The sequence below is a fragment of the Vanessa atalanta genome, chromosome Z (assembly GCF_905147765.1).
Source record: "Vanessa atalanta chromosome Z, ilVanAtal1.2, whole genome shotgun sequence".
Classification (NCBI taxonomy): Eukaryota; Metazoa; Arthropoda; class Insecta; order Lepidoptera; family Nymphalidae; genus Vanessa; species Vanessa atalanta.
In genome coordinates, this window is record NC_061902.1 from 12,165,437 (window position 1) to 12,190,597 (window position 25,161).

The window sequence follows — 25,161 nt, forward strand, 5'->3', positions numbered from 1 at the left end:
ATTAAGTATTTTTAATGAAGCCTTTTATCTGATACGTCAATCCAGTGCACTAACAGTCGCTGCCATATTGCACTTATAGCAGGTAAGTTTGTCCAGTGTGCCAATACTGGAGGAAACAAAACCTTTTGGTCTACGATTATAACAAATAAGTAAAAAAAAAATCACATCGCTTTAATGATTATTTGTATTGCCACTTTCTTAAATCACATGGAAGAAACAATAAGTATTAAACAAAATATTTTCAAAACTTACAATTTAAGAAATTAAATAATTCTTTTTTTTTTATCAATAACAATAACAAAGCAAACATCTAAATTCAATGAATAAACAAGCGACCGTGGCCGCTGCACACCGAAGCGATAATATTCCATAGAAAGTGTGAACATTGAACTGTAATGAGTGCACGTAACATAGGTAATAAACATTATTATGCCGACTGTACATGGATACGTAGCGAAGATATCACATTATCTTTCTCTCGCTTTTATTATTACTGTCTCGCTTGGACTAACAAAGTATTTTAAATTAATTCGTTTTAACGAAATAATGACATAATAATTTTGTTTATAAGAAAGCAAATATCTTACGTTAACTTGATTTCATCTTAACTAAGTAAATAAATAAGTTTTAACAAATAAACTTGTGAAATTGCAATTTAATTTTAATAATATATGTTTATTAAGTTGATTTTGATAAGCGATTGAAAAATCGTCAAGCCAATCTTACAAATACTTTGCAAACACTACATATCCAGGTGACCAAATAGTATCTTGGTCTTAATCGGGCGCCCTAAAGCTACGGACAAACCTGCGAGGTTAAGTGTACAATATAAGAATGGTTTCTGCACGTGATAAAGCCATAATATGACGAACATGACTTGGATAGTATTGTTTTGTGAAATAAATTTCACATTTATCATTGGTAAAGAGATTATATAAGTGAAAGATCTTGAGTGAAAAAAGGTTCGTTCTGTCGACGGTCGACGGATGTTCGTTTTGAGAATACCGTTTGCTTGACCGCGCAGGTGCATCCCGACCTTAAAGCCACTATAGGCTATTACATAATTGTGTCTCCCTAAAACATCAAATAACAAAACTGCGTAAGCGTTCCATATAACAGCATGCCTTAATCCTACAACACATACATATCGGAAAACTTTCGAAATCAGCTTAATAATTAACCTTCGCTTACACAGATAATGTTTAAACGTTAACGCTATGGGACAACACTGAGGATAGATCGGTGATACTATTAATGTTACTGTAAGCTCAAGGATATTTTAATTCAAACCTTATTTAAATTGAGGATAATGTCAAAATTTCTATACCATGTAAATTTTACCACTGTAAGACAATCAACAATACTCATTATATCTATCTATCTATCTCAGTTTCGACACAGAACATTAATTCGATACGTCGTACACAGAACGCGACTAATAAAACGCGAATACATCTATCAAACTAACTAAATAATTTAACTAAATAATATAATTAATTAGTTCTAAAATGAAAATAATCCAATGATACAGTTAGAAATTATACAACATCGATTTCATATTATTAGTAAACTACGCAAATGTTTCTACAATACACTACATTAATAATTATCAAAGCGAAATAAAAACAGGAATAGGTTTCGTACAAACGTGTACAGATTGTATGCTTACATAGGACATTATACAAAAAAAAAAGTCTTAACTTTACAAGTCATCATCCGGGAACACTGATATACAGAATACATAGAATGGACATTCATATTACATTACGTAAAACAGTAAATACATGCCAATGTATGTTATGTAAGCCAGTTAGCGTTTCATGTAATATTCTTCGATCGTACATGCGTTAATAATCTTACATAAACTCTTTGCAATACCTTAGGCTCGTTTCACGATAACGACCTTACAAATGATCTGTCCGCACACATCGACAAATTGTCTTACATTACTGAAGGTATTTTATAAGTGCTTACTGTATAACAATAAACAGTTAATTATTATCTACATAGTTCATTTCTCGAACAGACCGTTGTGTACGCACTTACTTATAAATTCTCATATTCAATATCGTTACAGGTAAGGAATCTACGTTATTAAATAATCTTTAGATAAATATTACGTATAGATCTCTTATACTTTGGACTATTGTGTGATGACAGTGACGATATTATTCGCAAATATCGATTTTCGTCAGTTCCAATTAAGTAACAAATGTTATGTAATTGTCAGCGAGTGTGGAAAAGTCTTCAACGTCAGAAATTAAAAGATCAGACGAATTCGGCAATCTTTCCTTCCATGGCTGTATTTCAATCGACAGAAGAAATCCAAAATATCTTACTTTTGTACTTACGCTACAGGCAAGAACTACCACTAAGTAATATAGGGCGCTAATCTTTAGCTAGGAAGTACAGTAATACTAATGTGATAGACAATTTCGTAGACATTTCTTTAATCAATATTATACCTTATTTTAAAGGATTAAAAGCTCTAATTTGTTCAAATAACATTATTCCGCTACATTCAACTCATTGAATTCATTATTTTCATTTGGTAACTTCATATTACAGTCAGGAACAAGATGAAAAATGAATAATCATCCGGCAGAATTAATACGATACAGTTCGTTGTGCTTTAGTTCATTTAATTTTCGCAAATTATATAATTCGTGCAATAAAATAATGCAATTTTGTTTGTATACTTAGTAAATATTTTTCATCAATAATGTTTGTCCCTACTAAAATAAATATTTTTTTATATTAAATAAGGATTTATTTCGAAATTAATAATAATTACAAGTTCATATAATTTATAATTTTATTTCATTAACCTGCTATTCGATAGTAACTCAAGTTTTGGACGGATTCTATTGCATTTTCATTTACCAACACATTCTGAGCAATAATACATTATATCTTTATATACATAAATACTTTTGTATAAACATTTAATGTTATATCTGTGTAGAGGGGATTGGAATACTTCACTATAGGGACAAACATTTTTGATAATAGCACGATGTCGCTTTTTCATTTTGGACTAGTAAATATAAAATCGATTTAAAGTCTCGTTTTGTGATAGTTCTCATACACTGAAATATCGGCGAGGATATTGGAGAAATGTTAATCGTATTCCACTCGATGTTAGTTCAATGATTCAATATATCCGTTTAGTATTGCATAGATTCATTACTAAATTGTATATTTCAAAATTACATTTACTTAAATACATAGCAAATTATATTATTTAAATGCGAATGCTGTCATAAGTATTAAAGACGCTAGGACATGCGTTTGGTCGGGTCGCGCTCGACCTGTGGTCAGTGCTCGCTCGTGAGTATAAAATAACTACTTGGCAAGATATAATGCATTTCTAAATTTCAAAAAGGAATTTCTATGTAATTTTTGGCGTATAGAAATAAATATATAATAAAAGCGAAACGCGAATGTACACACTACGAACTAGTTTAACCATTTTCGTTAAAAATGGATGTTAATATGAGCAAATACAATGAAGAACCTAACTTTGCCTGGGTGAGCTCAGAAGTAATTTAGGAGCTTAAATAGCTCGGTAATACACACTCGGTATAATTTGCCTGTTTGTAATATCTTTTTACATGAAGCGCAGAGCAAAGAACTCTTCAAATGAAACTCAGCTTTTCACGACAAACGATTTCCCTTTAAGCGATATCATCAGAACGTTGTTTATAAGTATACATGTTCGTCATATTCGAGAATCCTTTCAAGTAAAGACACATCAATAACAATATAAATAAAAAAAGTGCTAAAAATATTGAAGTAACTGCGTACTTTTTTAATTCCAATATATTTATTAATGTAAATATATAATCAATTTCTTTTTTAAGATTTTGTTTAGAATTTAAAAATATAAATATTGTGCGATTCGATTTATTTTAGAAATAATACTTCGAATTTATTGTACAATTATAAAGATCAAATATTTTGAGCAACTACAAGGATTTTTAAATAGTATTTCCATAATTAATATTTAAATATTAAAAAATACTCTTGAATTTATTATTATTCTGCGGACGAACTGATCCCTTGAATCTGAACATCGTTGTTTTAGAGATAGTAAATTGTTTATAAAATATCTATATATTTCTCGGTTAAATATAATTTCCATTGCATTTGTAATAGTCATGTACTAGTACATAATACTATTCATTTTGACGGGGCCAAGTTTCATTTGATATAATGCTCTACGCTTATGGGAGTTGTACCCTTCGATTCATTCAACTTTATACAAACAACCGGTACATTGACACACATACATTCGACTTAAGAATTTGGTATGTACAATTTACCCAGGAATCACTAATTGTAAGCCGAATATATGACAGTACACTGTCTATTATCATAAGTCTTAATGTTGCACTTCCGCGGTAATTCTCTCGGTTATAAGTCTACACCATCAATCTCCACTGTAAATGGTACATTACGTTGTATAAATAAATAAAAACGAACTTCAGTAAACGTTATCGAAGAAATTAATTTCAACAGAATCGAAACAATTATTTACATTAATTTCTTTTAAATAGACAAATTATAATATTGAAAGACAAAGACAATAATTATATATACAAAGACAATGGAGATATGAATATTGTGTCCATGAACTTATACAATGGTGCAACATTTGATCGGTGTACGGTCACTGGGTATGTCAACGTACACCGGTCTGGGGGCAGGCTGCTCTCATACTCATTTCTTGGTAGGCGTCCCGCGCTGCGTCAGACCCTCGAACCGCTTGAACGTGTAGTTGATGAACACCCAATCTTTATAAGCGACTTCACCCTCCTGGGATATGGGCGCTGATGCTGGAAATAAAACAATAATAAGTCCAAGACAAAAAAGATTACATGTTATCCATTAGAAAATAATTAAGCTTCTATTTTATAACAATACATATAATTATATTTCTACCTTACTTTATATTTCAATTGTTTTTATCATTTTAATTATATTTTAATAGCTTAAGTTTGTTTTGTAAAATTAATTACGTTTTTGTATTAAAACTGACTTCTTATAAGATGTTAATTATAGTCTATCTTTATAATGAATTTACACTATATTGATGCACATATTTATGTGCATTTTACACCAAGAATAAAGCCAGAGGCTAACACTTATAACGATCACACTCACGTATTTCGAGTTTGACGTCGGGGAAGTCGTCGAAGTTGGACGTGTCGTCGATGGAACGCACGTCGACGGTAATGGCGGCGGGGCGTTCGCGGACGTGACTCCAGTCCACGCCGCGGAAGAACGAAACCGACTTCACGTCTTCAATGCCTCTTTGTGAACCAAGTCTGCAAATATTTTGTTTTACTTATCTAAACATTTGTTCATATAAATGTAACCAATAGAAAATAAAACAAACAAAAGATAACCCTCAAAAAGCTTACTAACAATTACAGATATTATAAGTATAATTTATTGTATACTGTAACCCTGGATTTGGTATAGCATGCAAGGAAATATATTAATTTATACTACAACCAAAAAACTAATCATTTTCTCACTTATGTAATGTGTTTTTTTATTTTACGTAAACCTAATAAAAAATGTAATCATTAAATAAGCATATTAAAAATTATAGTATTTATTAGCATAATTTATTGTGCACTGTACTCTTGCAGGGAAATTAAAACTGAATTATTTTCTCACTTATTTAAAAGGGGGAATATATCGTTATATATTTTGTCGTCTTTTATATATTACGAGTACATGGTATAATTAAAAATAGTAATAGAAGGATCTAAAGGTGTTTTTAATGTTTTACTTTAAAATTATTTAAAAGGAAAATTTCTGAATTGATCTTTGGAGAAAATAGCATTTCCCTATGTACAAGTATTATCATTAAACTACTAATTAAATTATGTTCAATAAATATATTGTATTTAGATTTCGCAAGTTCCATTTATAAACAAGAATCGATCATTAAGCCGATATTCATACTTTATTTGCTATATTCCTCTTAAGGGTTTGGGGCAGTTGCTTTACGAGGCAAACATATTCGATACGGGGTGACAGCGCGTTGACGATATTTGGAATAGTTTGAACATATTACTGTATGTATTTCTATGAACGAACGTTACCACTTAACAAAAAATGACCCATATCCTACCTACCTAAAAATAAATAAATCTATTTATTATATCGATCTTACCGGCGATCAGGTTCCGAACAGAAGCGTAGAATTGTCTCCCTGGCCTCCTCACTGATCGGTATCTCGGGAGGGAAAGTAAGGGATTCCCGCCAAGACATCACTTTCCTGTACGTCTCCTGAGGCGACTCGGAGCAAAATGGCGGATATCCGATCAGCATTTCGTACCTGCGTTCAAAGTTTATTTATTAATTAATAAATTTGATAAGAATAGTTGAAATTCTTACAATCATATTGAAACATTTTGTTCCTTTTCCATAATAATTTAACTCTAAAAACCATGACTATATATACAATGTTTTAAATTTAAGCGGATAAATATCGAAACATAATACATTTATCATGTAGATATTTCAATTAGCATTGCAATAAACGACGGTCAAATACAAAAAATAAATTATATAAACTATAACTATCGAACTACATCCTATTTCACAATGGAATTGTACTTGAAACAATAATCAAAACAATATTATTTATCGTTCTAAATAGTATCGCATTGCAAAATAAATAATTATAGCATTAATTATTCAACTGACATTGTATTCTACCCTACATACACCGCAAAGCACTATGGTCATGCAACAAGTTTAATTTAATAAATAAAAAAAAAAACTTGACTGAACTTTTGTATGGTATTTGTTATAGTTTGTTTGTCTCGTATGTCTATTGGCTGGATAAATGACAGCAGATCCCAAAGTCCTGGCATACAGTTCCAGATCGGGTCGATAAAACAATATTAAGTTTTTGTGACAAAATATTCTCCAAAATCTAGTAATTGAACTAGTAGTCTAAACGCTTTTCGGTCGTATCGGATTTGTTCTATAGCATTGTGAGGGTGAGGGAACAGAGAGTGCACCTGTGTTTGCGAAGTTTTGCACTATAATATTATGCCCAGCTTAGTTAGGAAGTCAAGAGGATATAATAGTTATAATTTTGTATCTAAAGTGTTAATATACTCAGAATTGTTGGTGCTACGCCAAGCTCTCACCGATCGAGTCGGATAGCAGTCTCAACATATTATGAGAGTAAGACAGCAAACGCTTCACGGGGACACGATGTTTATAACATCTCATCATCATTTTTGGTTTTTATTGCATAAAGGATTTCTAATATATTACATATAATTTTATTTTGCATTTCAACTTATTGTTGATAATAAAACTTCACTCAGCACAGCAGCTTGGTCTATATTATTTTAATATAATCATATAAAAAGATCATTTTATCATTCGCATGATATGCAGAATTATATATATAACTTAAAATATATATTTTGCCAAAATTAAACCGTATCATATAAGTAAATTTCCAGATAAATAAACTACACTGCAAAACAGCAACCTCTCTGATATGTGACGTCACGAAGCAATTCGCAAAAGCAACAACACAACAAAATAAACAAACAACATTATAAAAAATAAACACAACAAGATAGGCAAAGTAAGGAAAAAACAGTAATATAAATTCGCAAAGAAAACTTCATGAAATATATTAATTATGAAAACATGAAATGACCCGCAATCAGTGTAATTACCGACCTAGCGTGAGAGATTCACAAGCTGTTAAATACGTCATTAGAAACTCGCATGACATTATTTTTGCATAGATATTTGTTTTGTTAAATTACTCATTTAATATAGCGTTGCATTTTATTGTTAATTTATTTTTCGTCAATATATTTAAACGGTTCGTAGCATAATAAGCACAGCCGAAAGACTGAACGCCGAAATACGCAGATCCAATTTGCCATTCCATTTATTTGACGGCCGTCAATTTTAAATAAACAAAAAAAAGAAACTATATTTAAATTAACACAACAAAAATTCAAACGGCATTTAAAGAAATTTTCTAACAAAGAATAGTTTATTTATTAAAATTACTCACATAATAACTCCCAAGCTCCACCAGTCAGCCTGAGGTCCGTATCCCGTCTGCAGGAACACTTCCGGTGCGATGTAGTCCGGCGTCCCGACGGTCGAATACGCGAGCGCTCGTCTGTTCCGCTTCCAGGACTCGGCGCGACGCTTTGAGTCCATCGCTGATGATGACGTCGATACTGAAAAGAAATCTGTCCTATATATTAAGTAACATGTCTCTAAGAGGACACTAAAAATCAATAATAAAGGTTATCGCAAAAAATGATTTAATAATATATTTATAGACAATAAATTTCAAACATTAATAACAATGGGTCCAAATTTTCAGATTTTAATCTGAATATTTTAATTCTGATTAAAACCTAATCTTTAATTAATTTCGCAAAAAAAGAATAATGTATCCCAAGTGCATTCTTGTGTGCAATTTATTTATATAAAATGATAGAAAAACTAATACTGACTGAAGTCGGAAGGCGTAGCTCGAGAGAGATCTCGATAGAAATCGGTGCGATGACTTTTCTTGAGGCCCGTGCAAAGACCGAAGTCGCTCAGCTTTATATGACCGCGAGCGTCCAGTAGCAGGTTGTCTGGCTTTATGTCTCTGTAAATTCAAACAAAATATATAATTTAATAACGTATAATAAGCAAGTCGCTAAATGCTATTAAGTAAATATGACTTCTGGTCGTATTTCAGTCATGGCATTAAAAACACTAGCCATGTACGCATGATGTCATGGAGAAATCTCATATTTCAATGGGACTATTTTTTGATACAACCGAAGAGAATTTGGTTAAAGAGGTATTACGTGATTTCCGAGGCATGAGTGTAAGCTAAACCGACTACTCTAGACTACTACTGAGAATATATTGACAAAACAACGATTACTTTTCTATTGGAATCACCGGATCTGCAGCAGTACAAGCCAATCAGTAAAGTCGAATTTAGCAACTACACCAATAGGAACCCAGCGTTCCTCTAGATCTTATTGGTCAAAATACACGTCAGATAAAATACTAACCTGTGGATAAATCCAAGCTTATGTATACTGTCGATAGCTAGAGCGGTTTCAGCTACATAGAACTGAGCACACTCTTCGCTCAAGGTATCCTTTTTCATGAGTAATGTCATCATGTCGCCTCCTGGGAGGAATTCCATAATAAGATATAGGTTCATTGGATCCTGGAAGCTGTAGTACATCTTCACGACCCACTGGTGATCCGCCTCGACTAGTATGTCACGTTCAGCTCGGACGTGAGCGACCTAAAGTTTAAGGAATTTCGTTAGATCACTCGCATAGAAGAAAACTATATCTGATTAACTTCGAATAAAAAATACTGTGCTTTTCATTAAAAAAAAAATATGATAAAAATATTAAAAAAGCACATTTTTTGCTATGCTAGCATTCAGCGCTTTTTCTTCATATTATGCGTACACTTCTTTGCAATTTAGTTATTTAATTTAAAAAGGTACTTGGAATATATAATATAAAATGAATAAAAGTTATATATCATCGTCAAAATCCTGGTATATACACATAGACGTATTTTTACAAAGGACGGATTTCAAATACCCTACGCGACCAAACAATGTCGGACCAAGGAATTTCATTTCATTGCTGCAGACTATCTTGTCTGACCGCATATTTATGCGCACATCATTTTCGGTGAATATTGCTTATTTTAGTGTTTTCGATGCTTAATCCTTAAGCGAATATATTTCTTATTATTATACAAACGATTTTCATTTTTAATTTATGTACCTGCTCTTTTTCAAGCATGTCTGCTTTCCTGAGTATCTTCATGGCGTACACATGACCGGTATCCTTTTTCTGTACTAGTCGAACTTCACCAAACGCTCCCCTACCTATTACCTGTTGACGAGAGCATTTAAGATTTTAATAAAATCTATTAGGACCTTTTTTTCTCAAGTAGAGAAAAAATTTAAAAGTACATGACGAAAGCAAAAATATTTTTTGTATTTGTGTATAAACAAACTTTAATATCCAACCAACCTTCAAAGGCTCAAAGTCCTCGACTCCAAGCCTAGAACGCTTCAGCCTTAGGAACTCCGTCTCTTTCTGCGCATGCTGTTGACGCTTCTCCTGTTTCTGAGTCTCCGATAGACTCTCGTCCTTGAGGGACTCCTCAAGTTTCTCAAGTCTGATAAAAAAAAAGAATTTATTGGCTGTTTGCGAGTACTACTATAAATCAATAATATTTTTTGATATGCGTTTTTACCATTGCCTTCTTAAGGTAATTCTTTCCAGATCACTGAGAACTTTTTATTTAGCCGCACACAAGAGCCGAGAGGAAATTTATACCTAGTATATCATATTTAGTTTTCTAATTCGAATCGGTACTGGTTTTTTATAGATTAAGTATACTTAATACTTACGTCACCGCTTCGAAACGTACCTTTGTTTTCTCTCATAGTGTTGTGTGATGAGATTCGTATAGAAGTTCTCCAAGGTCACTTTTGCCTTGGTGGCCTTGTCGAGGGTGTGCCCGCTGAAGCGGATGTTGTCGGTGCCAGTCATTTCCAGCACCCCTGCAACAACATCTGTAATTATACTCTGATTATTGTGAGGCAATGCACAGATACACTTAAACTACTAAAACTATCAAAATAGTATATCTGGTGTATATACTCTCACTATAGCTCACATATTTGAGGAAATTTCATTAATAGCTGATTAAATTGGATTTGTATTAAACATTAAAAGAAAAGTAAATAAAATAAAAATATTAATAATAATTTGATTAATTATTTATCTTAGCAACATCAACCTTTTCCATAGGTTTGTATTTATGAAAAAAATCTCAACCAACCAGAATGTTCTGGCTCTTGGTTGCCTGGATATTGTCTAGAATCATGTTGTACGCTGTTAGGGAAGCAGGCTCTAAAGCAATGGAGAGATATTTTGAATGACATAATTTTATTGAAATCAGAGAGTGTTCCCAAGAATAGAAGAAACAAATACGGACTGTAGTGATGTCGAACTGAAACCACATTAACAAGTTGATGTCACATTCTGCAGCTGCTATCACAGTTGAATTTCACATAGAATTAACATAATTACAACGTGTTCTATGCAATTATATCGAGTATCGCAAATAAAACTGTTGTTTATGTTTATTATATATAAAATGAAACGTATAAATATGATAATGAAAATTTTAACAACATAAACTGAAAAAGCTAAATATTTTTAGTAAAATGGAGAAACAATGCCATTTTTCCCATTTTTAAACCACAAGTCCTTTATGAAAAATAATTCATATTTATTATTGATTGCCACCGATAAGTGTATATTTTTTTAGAAACTGTTGCGGTTTACATGCATCCGAGTTTGCGTTAAAAACGCCCCGCATTCCTGGCTTATATGATTTTCATTTTGTCAAGAAACATTTATGTAAATACATAATTGAAATTAAAAAAATATGTTCGAAATAGTATGAACAGACAGAATAAAAAAATAGATTATTGCGCTTTAAATCATAATAAATACACATAAAACCGTATGTATGCAAATGACGACCAATGAAAGGAATGACCAAAATTTAATTCAAAGATGGTTAATGGTTTTAATATAATTTAAATGCTTTACATTTGCTTTACGTCATAAAAGGCAATAAATTGTATGCTACGAAAAAATAACCGTTTCGAACAAACGAAAGATTGTAATGTACCGTTACAGCATTAAACTGATCACTGGTAACGGTGAAACGTCACTTTATAAAAGTATACGATAAAGTTCAGTCTTATATATAGATATATATTTTTTTTATAAATTATATATATTAAAAAAAATATTACATTATACACTACAAAGCAGCATTTGTTGCGGTTTTGTCTTTAACAAATTATCATGTAAAATGTCAATGTAAAGTAAAAAAATCTCATGCGCGAAGACGGTCTAAATAAAACTAGTATTAACATTTAAAAAATTGTTTAAGCGATTAAAGTAAACGAACTATTTGAGTGACATTTAAGATTTGTATGTATTGCATATAAAATAATTATGAGAAATTTTGACTGAATATGCGATTTGTACTTACACCGCTAGATGTAAATAAATTCACCCATATTTACCCATCTAACACGGAATATGGGTGGATAATGGTAAAATAGTTTATGATATCGGAAAAGGGGCAAGCAAATGGGCCACTTGATGGTAAGTGGTCATCACCGCCCATAGGCAACGGCGCTGTAAGAAATATTACCCAATTTTTACATCAACAATGCTCCACCAACCTTAGGAACTAAGGTTTTATGTCCCTTTCGCCTGTTGTTACACTGGCTCACTCACCCTTCAAACTGGAAAACAACAATACTGAGTACTGCTGATTGACGTTAGAATATCTGTTGAGTGGGTGGTACTTACCCAGACGGGCTTGCACAAAGTAAAGCTGCATTATTAAGAGAGTGACGTTAAATTTTGACATTGATATATACATATACGTAACTTTTTTTCTATTTTATTTATAATAATAACATATTATTTTATTACATGCTTAAATTTTGTTTATGGTATTGATTTTTTTAGCCAATCTTTTTTAGAAAACAATGTGAGAAAAAAATATGTTCATTCTGTAACCAGAATTTAGTTGAAATGAACCTAAACCTCTGCAAGTTTTATAAAATTCTGCCCGAGTCGAATCTATTTAATCTATTTTTAAGTTTAAGTTACTGAAGTTTACTGTAATAGATAAACTTTAAGCTAAGTGTAATCAATTATTCGATGCGGCATGAGATCTTAATTTTGCAAGGAGTATACAAAAATATTTAGATCGCATAAAATATACTGTTAATCTAGCATTATTGTTTCATAATGTAATGTGTATTTTATAATATACGAATAACAAAGGTCCAAATAGAGATCCCCGGGGAACACTTTATGTTATTTGAATAAAATCCATTTCTCTCATTATAACTTTCGTAAGAAAATAAATCATTTTATTAATTACACGATTCATCTTGGTTTCTGACACTATTCAACGTTTATATTTATATTTTAAAGTAGCAACTTAATAATATACGCGAAAGTATATAACAATACGTGGACATTACAAAATTATATTGCCAAAGTAATTCGGTTAAATCAAGTGATGTAAATCAAAGGTTCGATTACACTTGTCACACGACGTGACCAAATAAGATATGACACACAAAAGTTAGAATGAGTCATATTTATTTATTATTATTTTAAGCTTATACTGCACAAAGATATCGTTACTTTGTTTGTGCAGAATACGCCTAGACTTGCCATAATTGTCAATTTCTAGTAGATATATAAGTTTAAATTGACGAGATGACTCATCTTAATATGTCTAGATATTAAAATAACCAACTTCATTCATCTACTCTGTTGATGAAATATATTTTTAGACTATTAACAAATATTTCACGGAATATTTGTAGCTCTGGGTAGCCTGTTCCATATTTTTGTAGCCAAACGTTTACATAAAGTCGTGTGATTTTAAGTAACATTATCCAGATTTTTTATTTTTTTAGTAATACATATCATAATAAATACCAATACGATTAGAAGCGTTTTCTGTTAGTAAAAATTGCCGTTTACAATTTGAAATCGAAACTGAAGAATTATTAGAAGATATTAACAAATGCCTTTTTGAAAAGACGCGGAGCTTTTGATAAGACGAATTTGTAGGTATATCAAATCTGAATGTTTTATAATTTGTTTATATGTTGGTCATCTCTTTTATTAGACTATCCTTTAATTTTGTCCGTACGAACTCGGGTTGAATTATACATACTAAAAAAGGTAACATATTTATTTATGGTACATTTTACGGAATATATATCTTTTTTTAATTGTTTTCATCTATGGCAATGATTTGTTAAAATGTACTTTCATTATATTTGCCTATTAAGGCGTTTTGAAAATTTGCCAAAAGTTCATCTTTTAAAATATATTCGTATTTATCACATTTGTTACAATACATGCACACAATCGAAATTTAAATGAAATTTAAATTAGAGGTCCAAAATACGCGGGGTCGAATTATTTTTCTATTCCAAATTTAGTACCAACGAAACTCGGAACTTATTCAAACATCAAAAGTACAATTATATAATAAACACGTTTTAACCCTCATTTATTTTTTTGAAGTAAAAAAAATATATATAGCGCTTTTATAAAGATAGCCTAAACAGAAAAAAAAACATAAGATGGCTACCGTTTATGAATGTCTCTGTTCGAGAAAATCCACGTCTTACAAGTGACGTAGTCATATGAATATGGTTGATTGCTGCTAATGCTGACGATAATTATACAATAGAGAATCAAGTATTACTCTTATAACGGTAGGTACATATCGATATAGCGTACTTTTAGATATGAAACAAAATAATTTCGTATTTATTTTACGACTCTATAGATAAATCAAGTGTAGATAACGAAAGTGTGTCAAAACCAAAGATTCGCTATAAATAATACACGGGCGAAAAAGGGCGTTTTTAAACATATACATATATATATATATGTGTGTAATTATATATAGACATTAACTTAAAATTATTGTATATATATATAATTAAAAAATTGCTTCGTAACTATAGTTTCAATGTTTTTAAGTATTATCTTATTACACAGTTAACATAGAAAATTACTTATATGAAATAAAAAAAAAAAAAAATTATTATAGGCAATATAGTTTGTTAATTTTGCTTCTAACTTTGTTGTTTTATTGGCAAATGCACGGAAATTAATTGCAAGACCCAATCAAATTTAAGCTCAGATAAATTTATTCTACGACAATAATTCCTACAATTTTATATTTATTTTTGACTACTGGGATCATATTAACTAATTTGTATTTTTGTGACAGTTATAGCAACTAAACTAAATTCAAAATAATATTTGTTACCAGTATACTAATAGTATTATATTCAAATCAAAATACTCTTTATTGTACACCAGTAAACAAAAAGTAGAATCACATTTAAGAAAGATGCACAAGAGGCGGCCTTATCGCTGAACAGCGATCTCTTCCAGGCAACCTTAGGGTAGAGGAAAGAAACAGATATAGAAAGAGGTAGGGGTGTACAAGGCAGATATAAACATAATATATGATTACATTACAATGAAATAATAATATATTTAAAATAAAATAATGTACAGTACCTGGTAGCTAACAAGCATACATAAATATATATTCAATAGTTACTGTAAAATAAATGAATACGATTAAAGAAAAATAGTCTGGTTAGAGACTTTTTATCTTATTTCTATATTGGACTTTTCCAATCAATAATAACATTATAAAAATAATTGTCGGTTTAGTGACACTCTCGCAATATATTATAAATAGAGAAAATTGTATACGTATAATTTCTTTAAGTTAACAACTTAAAATCATGTCACATTTAAAGTCCTTAATTAATTACTTATTCAAGTCCATTAAGTGTAAATTTTCTTTACAATAATAATTTTGATAAAATCAGACAATAACTACAATCCATTACAATTAAAGCATATTTTATCAATTTTTATTTTTACCAAATATATGGCTTTCAGCCATAGATATATAGATACTTAATCTAATCTAAACTAAACTAACAATCATTTTAATATAGTTTCCTAAAATACAGATTACATATTATTTTAAGATCAACGATAAAAGGTCTTATCTCTGTCTTTTAAATAAGCTAAATAGAAGAAGGTATGGAGCATATTCCACTACGCTGCTCCAATGCGGGTTGGTGGAATACACATGTGGCAAAATTTCGTTGAAATTAGACACATGCAGGTTTCCTTACGATGTTTTCTTCACTGCTGAGCACGAGATGAATTATAAACACAAATTAAGCGCATGAAAATTCAGTGGTCCTTGCCTAGGTTTGTACCCGAAATCATCGGTTAAGAGGCACGCATTCTAACCACTGAGCCATCTCGGCTCTTAGACGTATTCTTATATATGTTAATTTATTTATTTATATAGTCCAATCATTATAGACAAAAAAAAAAATTCAACCCTTTTTTCAAGATGGCGACGAAGGCACATAGGAAATCGAGGTCGACTATTTCAAGGTAAGCTTCTCTAAGCCCTCCCCACAACATAACCAAAAATCAGCTTTCTCGGTTCATTTGCATTTCCAAATGCATATAATGACTGGTCTACTAAGATTGCCAACTACTACAGCTACACTTACGTTGCATGAAGCGTGACAAACGCGCGCAGTCGTGCGCAATCGTGCGCTGCTGCGGACCTGCACTTGGCAGCTTAATGTCGACTAAATTTGTGTTCGGTCAAGCGAGTTCGTTATAGAACGCATTATGATTTAATTGATAAAACTTAGGCTAGATTCAATAAAGATAAAATTTTACAAGTAAAAAAAAATACAGATTAGGTACTGCACAAATCTTTTCTGGTAAATGTTACTTAAAACGTTTCGAATTTGCATTTCACACGATACCGATATCTGCGGCGATAGTCAATTAATCCGCATGAACTCTCGTGAAACATGTCATCGGGAATAAAAGATGACGATGAACTCCTCCTACTAATAATATTTTGCGGCCTTTTAGACATATTTTTGTACAGACATGACCTTGAACTGAGCGAAAGAATGACGCTGCCATACACATTACGCTGACGTCGATGAAACTGTGCAAACGCAATCAAAAAAGATTTATCAAATAGAAAATGCAGATGTCGCCGATCAACTGTGCAAACGAAATGATTTGCAACGATACACACGGTCGATAAAACTGTGCAAACGGACTACACATATCTAAGTAATCGCTACGATATATTGTTGCCGTATGTAGCCAATTAATCGTGTAATTTTAACTATTTCATTAGAATAAGAAATAAAAACAATACAATCAAAGTAGTAGATATTGTCCAATCTCTATGATAGACTGTCATAGCTGAAAGCACGACGAAAAAATAGCGGCCTACAGTAGGCCACTTAGTATACACACATTAGCAAAGTATATATATATATATATATAAGTAACATAAGTCCATTCTATTAAAAAAAAAATCAACAATAACACTTATTTCTTTCTTTAATCAAAAGAAAAAATCTTCAATGCCATATTACGATTCAGATAAAAATAGCTGAACATTCAAGCGTAACGCGGAAGTGGCAATGTAAAGCAATTTTTTGGCGCTGAATAAAATAAATTGAATGGTTTTGGTAAGTATGGATATAACGAATCGTGACATATTTCATTATTTACATAATACGTATTGCTTGTTTTCATTGGAACGTGTTTATTGAGTGAACCAACAAACAGAAGCGAGTACAAGGTTATGATGTCATTGTTTTTAGGAGCTTCCTCATAAATCTTAACCATTGTACACTTATGTCCGAGTAATAATCGCTTAATATTTTTAAATATTCTTAGCTCAGCTTAAAATAAGTTATATCATGTAGAAATAAGTGAAGTCATTCAATGACGTGATATTATTTTAAAGCACAATGTTAAAGACAACAAAAAGGGTTTAATGACAAAAAGGGAAGACAAGCCCACAGATACATATCTACAAAGAAATCCTACAATTTATTAATATATCTTTCTAAAAATATGATGAGATTTATGCAATACATCAATAATCGATTATTATTAAAGCGATAAAAAACGATTATTTAATACCATACTAATTCATTTTATTATAAATTATCTATATTATACTTTAAATTTTTATGACATTACAAAATACTCTCCATTCATTATATCCAGTTTGACAACACAAACTAGTGAATAATTTTTTTATAGAAAATATAATTTGAGAAATTGCATGCAAATGAATGTATTGTGATAAATTGATATAAAAATATGTTTATCAATTACTTCGTTATTTTATATTAATAATAAAAAATGTTATAACTATTAGAAGTTCATGAGATAATGTTAAATTTTCTTTATGATATTAAATTTATAACATTTTATTTAAAAGAATATTTGTCAATTATGTATGTTACGATGCATATTGTTATATAACTGATAATTTATCTCATAACTACCTTACTGTATAATCACAGGAACATAATTAGTGTCAACAGCAAGTATATGGATGTGGATGTCAATCAAATAACAATAGGTTATTGAGTTTTGATTAGAAGGCGTAAATTGGACAGTGTAATTATGGCATAAGGGTCATAACAAGTCTAATCAACAGGTTGGGTACTCGTTGATAATGCATATAGCTTGTTATAATACCTAGCATTTGCTATTGTACCTAGGCACTGACACTGCTGAGTTGTTGGTATCTGGTCATAAAACTGCCTATGGATACATTATATTTCAAATATAACAGGCTAAAAATTTATAATACATATAACAATAAAAGTAGTTTACCCGGGGGCTGGGGCGCTGGCGCTGGGGTGTCAGGGGCCACCGTAGTGCCCGGGTTGCTTTTACCCCAAGACACGGCTTACTCTGAAAAACAAAATATTCTCAATTGAAACAAGAACTGAAACTCTTAAGACATAAGAAATTTAAAAAATGTAAGTAAATAGATCTAATTATTTACTATCACAACTTATGCTTTTTATTTATAAAAACACATATGTTTTTTTTTTAAATTAAACTTTATTATTCTATTTATAAAGATATACTTTACACATTATATAATAATTACATCATTCATGATTATAATTTCTAATGCTATCAATTTAATGTCATAACTGTAATCAATCATAATATTTTGGTAGCTCTTAATGTGACCACAACAGTAATAGGTATCTACTTTAATTACAAAAAATGTAACTAATAACTTTCCCTAAGTAAGTAAATAAATACTCCGTTCTTAGCTAAAATAATATAAAAAACTTAAGTGGTTCTTGAAACATGTAAATGATAACATATATAAATTCCTGTTAATACTTTGATAACAAACCTCTACATTTTACTTTGATGAAAATAAACCTATTTGAGTTATAAAATATTAGTTTAGTGGTCTCAGTAAATGACATGCTTTTTACAAACAGAAAAATACTAAATTAGATGAATGATGATCTAGCAATGGAATCTTTATTGATATAAATTATAGTTGTGCAATTCTCTATTCATCTATTTTTATGAACCACTCAATGTATGAAATTGGTTTTAATTTAAGACTATTATTCAAAGATGTTCATAAAATCTATTTATATATTTCTATTGTGTAATTCATCTCACTATTGTACTCTTAATATTAAAGTATTGAATGTAATGTAATGTCATATCAGCAGCTGTAATGGCTAATGATTCCAATCAAGTTATTTCAATTTGTGATTAATTGCTTTCTTAAATAATGGGTATATACAAATGTCGTCTATATACATATTGTTTCATGAATAAATCAGAATAACAAATATCTTTTGTTTAAATATTTTATGTATGTTTGTATAAATATGTGAATGTTTCTTTTACAATGTTATTATTTCTTTTACCAGAATATGATTAGATATATATATCATTTCAAACAATAAAATTACTTCATTTTATATAAATGCATTATACTAACATATTGATAGTAAAAATAAAACCTACCACTACTCAGGAAAAGAAAATATTAACCTTAAAAGAACCTTAGTGTGTTTTTGTTTATTAATAATTGTTTACAATTTTTCATATATTAAAACTGTCAGAAGGCTATCATTTCCAAACCAAGGTGTATATTATATACAATGTATTTACTTACTATTTACTTACCTATTCAAATTCTTAACGGTTTCAAAGTTAACATAGAAGATAAGATAGGTTTATAGATTAACCATACACAGACTTTAGACTTAGAAGCATACTTTGTGTTATATATTTATATTACAATTGCAACTATTAAGGTTAGGTGATGATAATTAATTTGTACTTGTTGTTGTTAACTATTATTTGTGATCTACTTAAAACATTTTCTTATTCATGATGATATGTCATAACACTAATAGTTTTTATTACAATATTAACATAAACAACTGTACACATGTACCTTTTAACTCCACATTACTCCTATGTACTAGATTATAAATAAACAACTACAGTACCTAAAAAATATTTTATGTTTATTAAGAATATTCACTCCTTGCACAATATTCACTTTATGGTGCATCAAGTAAAAATATTTTATTTATATAGGTGTACAATTTTTAAAAATAAAGTGGAGAATGAATGCTTGTACAGTACCCGTGAATTTCACGGTTCAAGGAGTGCTAGCAAGACAATGTACAACAACAGTTACAATGCTGATACAAGATGAATCACAGCCAAAAATAATTCATGTAACATTTTATCATATTGTGACCTGGAATAAAACCTAGGTCCTATCGTAAGGAAGATAATCGTTAAGATATTTTTAGACTGCAAAGCAATTATCAATAACTAAATATGTTTCTAATGCACGTAGTAATATGACCTCGAGCCTGACGATACTTTGTAGTTTAGACTCACCTTGCTTGGACCTTCCACACGAAAATCCCCCTGCTTGTTCGCCAGCTACCCGACCACACTAATAAATAAACAGCATAAAAACAATGTGTTGCACAAGAAATTTAAAATCGATAAAATACAATCACAAAGTTCGACTCAGTAACGGTGTCACTGAACTCCACGGCGCTTGATGATTCCCGACACGGGCTTTGACACAAGCCGTGGTTCACCGTTGAAGATAGTTAATAAATGCCTTTGTTAAATGAATTACGAAAGTAAAGTAACGGGACTTTACATGAGCGATCTAAGTAAATTGCACAAAGAAAATGTCAGGTTGAAACACAGATGATAGACGATTCGATATTCGATTTCACAGATAAAAAAAACATTGACCACAGATATTTTTATTACAATGTAATTACGGGAATATCTAGTTTAATTATAAATAATAGGTGTTGATAAACTAAAGACCATATTAATTATTGTTGTATTTTAAGAATGACAATAACATAGCTTAAAACTTAAGGAAGTAGGTAAATAAAACAAATTGTAGATTTTTTGTCCATAAATAATTATATTGAACTCATTTAATTAATTTACTTGTATTAAACATTTTTGTTTGTTTATCTAACAAATTATTATATGTATTACCAATTATGTTATAAATTCTTCCCATGTTCGAACCTTGGCTGAATTTGCGAGTCGTGAATAAACTTATATTCTCCAGCATTTGGCTCAGCACCTTTAAAACAGAAATGTTACATTAAGAAAAATTACTAATAATTTATATAATAATTGAGAATCATAACCGTAATCCCTTTTTGTGTTAAAATAATGCGGTAGCAGTTAGAATAATACATAATACATATAAAATATAATTTGTTGAGTAAGGATATGATTTCATTTATAAAATTATATTTTTTTATGTCTTAATTTCTACCTGGACCTTCGGCTGAGAGGTGAGCGTTACCCACAATAACATCTTCTGGAGCAGTATCTCGAGTTTCCGTTCTAAAGTTAGCTGGTTGAACCTAAAGTATCAATGTTTATTCATTAAAATATACTCTTAATACTCTTCTCTTTAGATAGAAATAGAATTATTATTGTATATTTTTGTATAATGACGAATAAATCGATAAAAACAATATTATATTGGCGTTCGATGAAACTTTGTAGGATTTATATGATAATTTTAAAATTCGACTATATCTGATTTAGTACCAGTAAAAGTCAATTATACTTTAAGATGTATTTGCTTACTGCATATGCAACTTGCCCCGATATTGAAATCATTTATAGGTACATGATATTTTTGTAAGTGGGTTTATTTAAACGTTGTATAAAGTATAATGACGGATATAACACTTGAATTTATATACTTGTTATATCTAAACTACGGCTGATATTTCCGAACTATGCTTTGGAATTATTAGTTAACAATAGATATAGTAACATTTTAAGGAGCTGTGTTTGCAAATAAATTCTTACTTTCCTTGAGGGATAATTTTGATCTCATTAGGCTTCATCTAAAAATGCCAACTATTTCTCGTTTATATCAATAATTTTATGATTGTAAACCTTTCAGAACAATAGATTTTTAAGATCTTATCTATCATAGATTCATAGATAAGCAGATCCAAAATGATTGGATGAATGTTTTTATAAATCTAATATTTGAAATATGTATATAAATAAAAATAATTTATAAATATTTAAGAAAAAATCAGTTACTATTTAAATTATTATAGATTAAATAGACTTCATAAGGAAATTTCAATTCGAAATAAAAGTAAAAAAATAGATAATATCTACCTTCTTGTGTATACATAATTTGTGGAAATGTACTTTATAACAAAGAACCGATAGAAAATATCTAATATTAACTTACTTTTGTGTACTCTTTACAACAAAACATATTTACCTGACCATCGTTCCTCATAAGATCAGGCATAACGACACCTCCAGGGTACCTGTTGTAGATACCATTCAAATTATAATGCAGGTTCATATCGGGACCAATGTTCGCTTTGAGTAGCTGTTCCCAAATACCTCCTAAATATAACAAAATTCAATTTAAATATTACAATAAAGGGACGTAATTAAGTAAATGTACTCAATGTATTTTGCACGTTTATAAAAGCAGTAAAATATATTGTAGTGTCATAAGCCTAGACTAGGCTAGCTTATGAGTATGCAGATCTCGAAGTCATGGGTATGTCAAGAAATTCTCAGTGGCGGGCGGGCCGTAGTTTGACAGTGTTAACAATCGCGAGCCTCGGCAATTACGTAAAGCGTGAACTCTCTTCGGTCGTTTCAGATTGCCGTGCTATCAGAGTGTTATGAAACAGAATAAACATTGCACCTATTGTTGCAAGCACAATCGAACACTTTAATATCTCGGCTGACATCATAATTATTTTATATATTATATTGATTTCTATTATTACGGCATTAGTATTTATTTTGTTTAATCTTTGCTCCAATTGATATGAAGAATAACAGTATCTTTGATGGTATTTATGAAATTTTGCCTTACCCTTATCAATAGACACAACCGGTCTGCTGGACTGCCAAGGATATTCACCATGAGCTTGGAAATAAACCGCGTACGTCGAGAGCTAAAGTTTTTTTTACATTAATTATTATTAATTATTTTTGCGTTTTGTAGGCTAACATAGTACTCGAAATAACTCGCTAGTTTCACAATTAATTTAGTCAGCTGTGAAAAGAGGCAACAAAATCTATTCGAAAATCTAAAAAAAATATAATTATTATCTATTATAACTACCCATAAAGGCAAAGGTCATATTCGTGATTCTGGCAATCGTCTTAACGATACAAATAAGGCTTGATCACGATCTCGCATTTAGTACGAACGAAAGTTGCCTTTTAAAATTATATATTGTGTGTACAAATTTATAAAACTGTCTGCTAGATATACTTTATAGTGTTGTTCCTAAAAATATTTAGAGAACGCATAAATTAGATGAGGCAACCTTGAAAGTTTGCCAATGCACAAACACTGAACCCTAGGTCCGGTCGCTGTAAACGTATAGAAGTTATACTCATTAAATATGTTCACCTGTGTATAATAAAGAGCGAGCCAGTATTTCCCTCCATGTCCAACGAAAGCTGTTTCGTTAGCGTCCAATAGGCCAGTCGGCAAGGGCTGATGTAATGTTTCCGGGGCTATACGAAGATTACATCCATACCTAAACGTTTTTTTAATGAAAATAAATGTTATTCCTTATTTTCACACCAAACATGCTTCGCAAAGCAAAGAGTTTCCCTCTTACAACTAAAAACAATATTACTAAAAAATCAATCATTGCACTTACGGTTTTCAATATATTTTATTATATATACTATATATGTATATAATTATATATACATATGTAGCATATTCTGAGGATCTAATATAGAAATATAAATAATAATCTATTCGAAAGACCAATTAGTTGGTTGCAAATTATAAAATTAATGATGGATTTTTAACTACAGTTTTGAATATATAGATATTTCAACCACACGAGGAGTAAAGTATATATTATTAGGCCTATCTTACCAATCCGGACATGCCTTCAATATGTCATACGGAGCGCGATAATACTCAGCCCGTCGCACTACGGGGTTACGTATATTGAATCTCTCATTAGGATCAGTTAAATTGACTCGTTTTATTTTAACGTCTCTTCTTTCGCAGATATAGTCGTAATGAAATTTAGGAACCGATTCTCCACGAGCGCAATATGTGGCTGTAACGTATAGAAAATAATTTAGTATAATTGGGATTAAGATTAATTATTCATTTACTGAATTGCTTAAAATTACCTATTTCTATCATTTAAAAATATATTTACAATAGAAACAAAAGATAGACATTAAGGTGCGTTTTATATTGGCCAAGTTTAAAATATAGCAAAAGAAAAGGATAACTTGTTAAATAAATAACTATATGGTTCAACGAATACTGGTGGTAGAATTTTTTGCAAGGCAAAACTCATTTATATCGGTGAACTTCATGGTTATTATGCTTACTATTGCTGTGTTTCATTTTGATTGAAGAGTGAGCCAATAGCAAAGTGAATTATAAAAATTATAAAATTTATAAAGAAATGGCACAGAAGATCGTAACAATTACAATGTTCGATCCATTTGCCTATCTCTATCTAACGTTTGGTACCTTAAAAATAATTCCACCGAAAATGTTTTCTAATAAAATGGCAGGATTCATATATATGTTTTTAGAATCGTCTAACTTACTTTTGTAGGTGTCGTTAGTGGAAACAACAGCAGCGTACCAGTCAATGCAATATTTGTATCCCAAAACAGTTGGGTACCGTAGATAGGGCACTTTACATGTGAACCGTCCCTCCTGATACATAGCTCCCTATAATAAAAAAATCACGAATAGAATTTATTACAAGAAGGCCTGAAGAAACTTTTGAATCATTTTTCGAAATAAATTAAATTTAAAGCTGTCACCGTTAGATTTTACCAAGAGTTCATAGAAATTTACTAAATATTTACTCTTTTTAATCAATCATATAAAAGTAAATTTATTCACCTATGTAAATCAACGATGGTTATAATAAAATCATTCTTTATAATAAGTATCTGACCTCAGGAAATAAAATATATAATACTCCTTCGATAAACTTAGAATCTCAAGAATATTTCAAGAGCTCCTTATTCATGGTCTTAATTTATT

General features: G+C 30.4%; 3 protein-coding genes across 6 annotated transcripts in view; all 3 read right to left on the bottom strand.

Annotated features, from left to right (window-relative positions):
• Positions 1-20,771, bottom strand: LOC125076115 (serine/threonine-protein kinase tricornered). 4 transcript variants are annotated; one of them, XM_047688079.1, is made up of 11 exons: positions 20,472-20,771; positions 18,402-18,482; positions 10,483-10,615; positions 10,080-10,227; positions 9,828-9,938; positions 9,087-9,328; positions 8,529-8,668; positions 8,075-8,258; positions 6,191-6,355; positions 5,167-5,330; positions 1-4,838 (listed from the first exon to the last, which is right to left on the bottom strand). In XM_047688079.1, exons 3-11 carry the CDS (start codon positions 10,602-10,604, stop codon positions 4,723-4,725), a joined length of 1,392 nt encoding a protein of 463 aa, XP_047544035.1. In that variant the 5' UTR covers positions 10,605-10,615; positions 18,402-18,482; positions 20,472-20,771; the 3' UTR covers positions 1-4,722. The 4 variants fall into 4 exon arrangements, with proteins under 4 accessions (XP_047544035.1, XP_047544036.1, XP_047544037.1 ...); XM_047688080.1 differs by having other exon boundaries at positions 1-4,832; positions 10,483-10,627; XM_047688081.1 differs by having other exon boundaries at positions 2-4,838; positions 8,075-8,246; positions 10,483-10,627.
• LOC125076114 (large neutral amino acids transporter small subunit 1) overlaps positions 18,846-25,161 on the bottom strand; it is an 18,305-nt gene continuing 11,989 nt past the window's right edge. Inside the window, exon 11 of the mRNA XM_047688077.1 lies at positions 18,846-18,856. The gene's annotated coding sequence lies outside the window, so the exon portion shown is untranslated. The remainder of the gene's footprint in view (positions 18,857-25,161) is intronic.
• LOC125076117 overlaps positions 21,094-25,161 on the bottom strand; it is a 5,111-nt gene continuing 1,043 nt past the window's right edge. Inside the window, exons 4-10 of the mRNA XM_047688082.1 lie at positions 24,714-24,840; positions 24,016-24,205; positions 23,533-23,662; positions 22,987-23,068; positions 22,372-22,502; positions 21,391-21,481; positions 21,094-21,192 (exon numbers count right to left, since the gene is read on the bottom strand). Coding sequence (XP_047544038.1) covers positions 21,110-21,192; positions 21,391-21,481; positions 22,372-22,502; positions 22,987-23,068; positions 23,533-23,662; positions 24,016-24,205; positions 24,714-24,840 — 834 coding nt within the window. The 3' untranslated portion in view covers positions 21,094-21,109. The remainder of the gene's footprint in view (positions 21,193-21,390; positions 21,482-22,371; positions 22,503-22,986; positions 23,069-23,532; positions 23,663-24,015; positions 24,206-24,713; positions 24,841-25,161) is intronic.

What these genes read in the sequence shown, in the direction of transcription:
- LOC125076115 (XM_047688079.1), bottom strand. Translation starts at nt 10,604, where the DNA reads ATGACTGGCACCGACAACATCCGCTTCAGCGGGCACACCCTCGACAAG. An exon ending in CACTATGAGAGAAAACAAAG is followed by an intron (nt 10,228 to 10,482) that starts GTACGTTTCGAA and finishes TTTTTTTATCAG; the next exon opens with ACTTGAGAAACTTGAGGAGT. An exon ending in AAGCTTGGATTTATCCACAG is followed by an intron (nt 8,669 to 9,086) that starts GTTAGTATTTTA and finishes TTGAATTTACAG; the next exon opens with AGACATAAAGCCAGACAACC.